Source organism: Leptidea sinapis, chromosome 7 (assembly GCF_905404315.1).
Source record: "Leptidea sinapis chromosome 7, ilLepSina1.1, whole genome shotgun sequence".
Classification (NCBI taxonomy): Eukaryota; Metazoa; Arthropoda; class Insecta; order Lepidoptera; family Pieridae; genus Leptidea; species Leptidea sinapis.
This window is the reverse complement of record NC_066271.1, coordinates 10,714,722-10,720,721: the sequence shown is the minus strand read 5'-3', so window position 1 is coordinate 10,720,721 and position 6,000 is coordinate 10,714,722. Positions and strand designations below refer to the sequence as shown.

General features: G+C 36.4%; 1 protein-coding gene across 2 annotated transcripts in view; it reads left to right on the top strand.

The window, feature by feature from the left end:
• The first annotated feature begins 394 nt into the window (after positions 1 to 394).
• The window catches only part of LOC126965228 (dynein regulatory complex protein 11-like), a 45,450-nt gene continuing 39,844 nt past the window's right edge, over positions 395 to 6,000 (top strand). For both annotated transcript variants that reach the window (XM_050808702.1, XM_050808701.1), the window contains exons 1-3: positions 395 to 570; positions 3,621 to 3,796; positions 5,526 to 5,628. In XM_050808702.1, the coding sequence (XP_050664659.1) occupies positions 457 to 570; positions 3,621 to 3,796; positions 5,526 to 5,628 (393 nt within the window). In that variant the 5' untranslated portion in view covers positions 395 to 456. The remainder of the gene's footprint in view (positions 571 to 3,620; positions 3,797 to 5,525; positions 5,629 to 6,000) is intronic.

Here is a 6,000-nt window from a genome sequence, read left to right as displayed (position 1 = left end):
AAAGGAAACTTTAAGTAAAGAACTTAACATCTTGGTTTCTATGACTAAAAAAGCGTACGAGAGAGAAGAGCAACTCTAACGGCGATACAGCAAGATAGAATAGGTAAGCGAACCTATTGGCTCTGCAACCGATATTTATTGACAAGTCATAAAAAGTCAGCAACGCTAGCTCATCAGCTCCTCATATTATCCTCACTAGTATTTTACAGTAAACCACTACTTATCGTACACATTGACAAATCAAACGTGCTCACCGAGTATCGGGCTGTCAGGTCTAAACGCTATTCTAAGTCATCCACAAACAGAATCATCTGTTATCCTTTAATAAAATTTGACATTTAATTGTCAGGAAAACTTCATCCGACAGACATGACAGAATTATATTGAACATTCAAAATTATTGTAATGTAAACAAATAAGGGGATAAAATTTTTAAGTTGAATCAAAATTATAAGTATGCCCTTACTCCAGTACCCAATACGTCTGCCAACAATACAAGAATCGCACAAAAAATGGATGAAAATGCTGGAAGAAGCTCAGACCCTTGTGAAAGATGATCAAGACTTGCAGGTATTGGAACTGAATTACAAGAAATTGTGAATAGTGAGTGTTTGGGGTGACCTGATGGTTGACAACACTACAGACCAGTTTCTGGCAGTACAACAGACACCACTTGGACGTTGCCGGCCGTTGAGATGACATGGAATTGATAAGATAAGAGACTAACCCCCTTATTCATAATAGTCTGCTAACTTAAAGCATTGCTAATTCTCACTCTGTCTTCTTCTATTGACGTAAGTCAGAATGAGAAAAAACACTCCCTAGCGGCTGTTTTAAGTTAGCGGACCATTATGAATAAGGGGTTAAACGTTTGCTTTTAGAAGGTAGTTTGTAGGTAGAAAAAGAAATTGATAAGGCGGAAATATCTCGCGGACGATCTTACCATTCTTATAAGCGGACCAATTGAGAATGGTTTTTGCAACCTCATGAGATCCGCCAGTAACATCATTGAAGAAGCAACGAACAACAAGCGAGCAACACCGACTAACCGTTCATGCGTCAAAGATAGAGCTAATACTTTTTACCAACAAACGCAGGTTTAGTAATCTTCCAGTGCCAAAGTTGTTCAATACCGAGTTAGGCCTTACTAAAGATGTTAGAAAATACCTGGGGATTATACATGTGCAGAGTTGGCCAACCAACGTTCAAAAACTTTAGTGAATATGAACAATTTATATAAATATAAACAATTTGTTATGTTTTTAAAGTGATAACCCTCACCTCTAGGATTACTGCTCTTTATTCAATGAAGCCACAACCTGAGAGTTAAACAAAGCATACAAGATTTTATGACGATACGTCACTCGAACGGTTAGTTTAGTTGAAAGAGCACTCGCACGGAACGCGAGAAGTCGTGGGTTCGTATCCCGCATCGTTCTTAAAATTTTGTTTTCAAATTTTATTTGTATACAGTCTATCTAAGTTGGCAGTCAGTTTCGGTGGCTACTAGGTAGTTCAGGTGTTGTTTTGTGTCGATAGAGTTGGCGTGTTGGGCACAGAGTTGCGGAGATTATAAAAAAGTCTCAACCACGCGTCCTCAATAAAGCTACTCGAAACACAATTGCTGACAGCTTTTTCTGCCAATGGACTTTTTGAAATTTAAATTCAAATATTTTTATTCAAAATAGGATGTGACATCACTTATTGAAATTCAAAAACTACCACCCATTCCAAAAAGAATGCATCAGACCTGAAAAGAATGGGCGCTTATTATTTAATAGCCTGAGGGCGGTTGCTCCATTTCCAATCTGAGGAATCTTCAAGGAAAGTCATTTATGTTATAGTAACCTTTACCACACAAACGTTTCTTATCAATTCTTTACAATATCGTAATACTTTTGATTTGAACATTTTCTGGGATATTGTTGTAAAAGCATATACATCGCCACACAAGACTTACTAACTCGACTTAGCCGAGTAGTAGGAATAACAAGTTTATGTTTGTTCCTCGTGATAACATTATGATTGTCACAGTTTCTAGCAAATTCCTCAATGTGCTTATGAACATACAGAACATTATCAAGAATATATTGAGAAGCAACAATCAAAATGTTTATTTCTTTAAAAATTTCTCTTAATATTTCTTTAGGACTTAGGTTATAAATAGCGCGAATAGCCCTCTTCTGCAGCACAAAGATGGTATTAATATCGGCTGCACTGCCCCATAACAATATACCATAGGACATATAATACTATGAAAATAACTGAAGTCGCGCCGTATCTATGTCTGTTAACTGTCTAATTTTTTTAATCGCATATGCTGCAGAACTTAGTCTATTCGCCAATCATTCAATATGGGGGGCCCCATTGCAATTTGGAATCAAGAGTAATGCCATGAAATATAGCAGATTCCACTGGTTTCCCCGTTTAATAAAAAAATCGCATCTACATTTTTGACATTTGGCGCGTTACTTGTGATGTATTTAGTTTAATGACTATTTAACAATAAGTTATTATTTTTTAATTATTGAGAGGCAACAGTTAAATATGTGGGTGGATTTCTTTAAATTTTTCTCTTAATTATTCTCTAGGACCTAGGTAATAATAGTGCTAATTGTCAGCTTCTGCAGACGAGTTTAATAAACGTAACAAGATTTATGAATGGAAACTGAAATTTTAACAGTTTTGCTACTATAATTTTACCACAGCAATTTCACCTTCGCACGACACGCCACAAATTAGGATATCATCCCCATTATCTGGATGTCGCGTTCCTACACAGTGCAGTTTTAAAGGACCGGACTTGCAGCTAAGCTCGTTTAAATTTTGTTTCTCGTAAAGAGAAAATGTTGATTTCATATTAGATGGTATGTATTTTTATAACTAAATTCATCTTATTAAAAACTAGCTGACCTGGCAAACGTTGTTTTGCCATATAAATTACATATGTAAACCTTCCTTGAGCTTCATCGAATCTATTACAAAAGATTTCATTGAGATCGATCGAATAGTTTAGGAGTTATTAGGGAACATACACACATACATTCTCTTTTATAGATAACTAGTGGCTCCGACAGACGTTGTCCTGTCCACACGTCTTAAATTTGAATAATCTGTCCAGCCGTTAGGAGGAGTTCACTAACATACACATGAGCAGGAGAATTATATTATATGGACGTAATTGAGAATCTAAACCAACCTCAAATTCACTGAAACAAACAAAAAGTCATCAAAATCGGTCCATCCGTTTAGGAGGTAGTTTAATTGGGAATCTAAACCATTCTTGAATCCACCCGAAGACACACATCAATCTCAAATTCACTGGAACACACAAAAATCTCATCAAAATCGGTCCAGCCGTTCAGGAGGTAGTTCAATTGTGAATCTAAACCATTCTCGAATCCACCTGAAGACACACAGAAAGTTTCAATAAAATCAGTCCAGCCGTCTAGGAGGAGTTCAGTGACATACACACGCACACAAGAATTATATATATAAAGATTATCCGGACAAGTTTGGGAGCTAGACAAAATCTGTACTAGAGTCTAAAACACCGGACATGACGGATGGTAGCCCTGCTTACAGTCTAATTTTTATTCATCATCTACTTCTTTTTAAAGGTGAAATCAGCAGCTGGGTTTTGGATTAAAACGAGGGCACTCCCCCCAGAAGTGCTTGGTAGACTGTACACCCAGTACTGTGTGCTCATCAACAACATGTACGACGCCTACCTCGTCAGCGTGCATCTTCAGCGAGCTCCTTATATCCTGGAGATCATAAGCATCCTCATGAAACGGTATTTGTATTTCTGTTCTTTCATTTAATGAAGTATAAGTAGAATAAAATTTAAAAAATCCTTTGCTTTTTCCAAATTGATGATTATCTTTTGTGTATATCCGCCGTGTTGCCTAGAATCACTTCGACAGGTGTTTGTTTCGCTTCTACACGAGACATCGTCCGGAGTTGTTGAATCACTAAACGCTGGAACAAGAGTGACTGTGAGAGTGAGACGATCAGGTCAGGTAGGATAGTCTTCGGGGCTAATGTTCCACCTGGGCCAAATATCTTTCGCTGGGCATGAATGTGCCAAGGTTTAGTCTTTAGGGTCTTTCTCTTCTTAATTTGGATGCCGTAAATGAAGTACTCTTCCAGCGCTACTTTGTTTCGCATAGATTAGTGTAGAGAAATGGCGCGTCATACTTACCTCCATCACAATATTATGTCAGCGAAAACAAAGTTCTAATCTTTTATGGGTCTCTCAGGAGGGCACCGGCTCTGCCAGAATTGGGAAATCCAAGCCAACTAAAACGCCGCATCTAGTACTCTTAGCAAATACCATATTAGCAATATTCCAGTTTATATACACGCCGAAAGTTTACATTAAGTCAACACGGCCTCTGGTGGTACGTAATGATAAAATAGCTATACTTATAAGCCATGCTTCTGGATAATGTAGATAATAGTGTATGTATGTAAATAACTTTTTATAAAAAGAATACTGACATCATCATGAAGTTGGTTTTAATCATAAAAACGACATACAATATGTTTATTTTATAAAGTTACCTATAGTTATTTAAATTGTTGGTTAACATGAAAAAAATAAATATTTTATACAGGTATTTATATATTTAACACTTATGTGTCGAAGGCATACGATATTAACTCAAGTAAAATAAGATTATGGTAGGGGAGCACAAGAGTCTAAAAACGGATTCACTCGAGCGTCGTGGGCTTCGTGAAGATGTTTGTGTTATACACTTTCACTGTTGGGGAGAGAGTGTAAAGGTTTTCAAAAATCTTAAAAAAAGAGTCACAAATAAATACTCAAGCTTTTCAAATATTAATATTATATGCGCCCCACGTGTTACTGAGAACGCAAAAATATCAATGTGCCGGATAACATTGTGGGGGTGGGCATACAAAAGGGTAGAAAATAAAGGAAAAAAAAATCCAGTGAGTCAGACACTGAGAGAAGATATAAAGTAAACTCTTTTGTAGCTTCTATTCAGAAGGCAGACAATTTCGTCTGCCTTCTGCCGTCCAAATGCGCGTCACCTAAAATCAATACCAATTTCTGAAAATGCAAAAAATCGTGACCTTGAAATTTTCAAGTGCGTGAGATTATCATACAGACGGTTAACTTAATGTCCTTGTATACTGACCCATTATCTGACAATTATGTGGAGGAATTTTCTCTATATAAACATTTTTTGACGATTATTTTCAATCTTCATCGACAGTGGAATCATCGTATTATTATTACAACTATTATCACTCAATTTTGTAACATATAAGACTAAGTGACGCAATGACTTTAATTTTTTATATAACAATAAAAATCGAAAACGATGTATATGTTCGTGTTGTTGTGATGAGCTGTGATGGCACATGGCAGCGGAAGGTACATTGGGACGGTGTTAGAGAGTGAGAGATTTAAAAATACAGAATGGTCCGAAGTAGGAAATACATAGTTGTCTTACTTGTCATCTCTAACCTAAGCAAAATATTTTTTAATGTTTTAGGTTATACGAACTACGCAACGAATTGGTGCACCTCATTGTGAATGACTACATATACGTTGATGAAGCCTTGATTCAGTCGGCAAAGACACCGTTTGATATTCAGGTATGTAGTATGCCAACCAAATATAAAAATAAACCAAATTCGTCGGTGCCGCAGCAACGACTCCTTAGGACATAGACTTAAGACTAGCTGACGTCATTGTACCTCCTTAGTGGGCGAGACGGAGATTTTATTTGTCATATCAGTTTATTTACTTTAATCTCCGCAAATTCAGAGAGGAACGGTGTGTTAGTTCAGTTTAAAAAATTAGTACAGTTTGAATAACTGTTAGATGATATTCTAACACGCGGTGAATTCGCCCGTTTTTTATTTATTTAACGCCTTTATTGTTTTTTTTCGATTAATTGTCTTTGTAGTATTTCGTTTTTATGTTTTTTTTTTAATTTTTGCCACATTTCCATTTCAACGCAACTT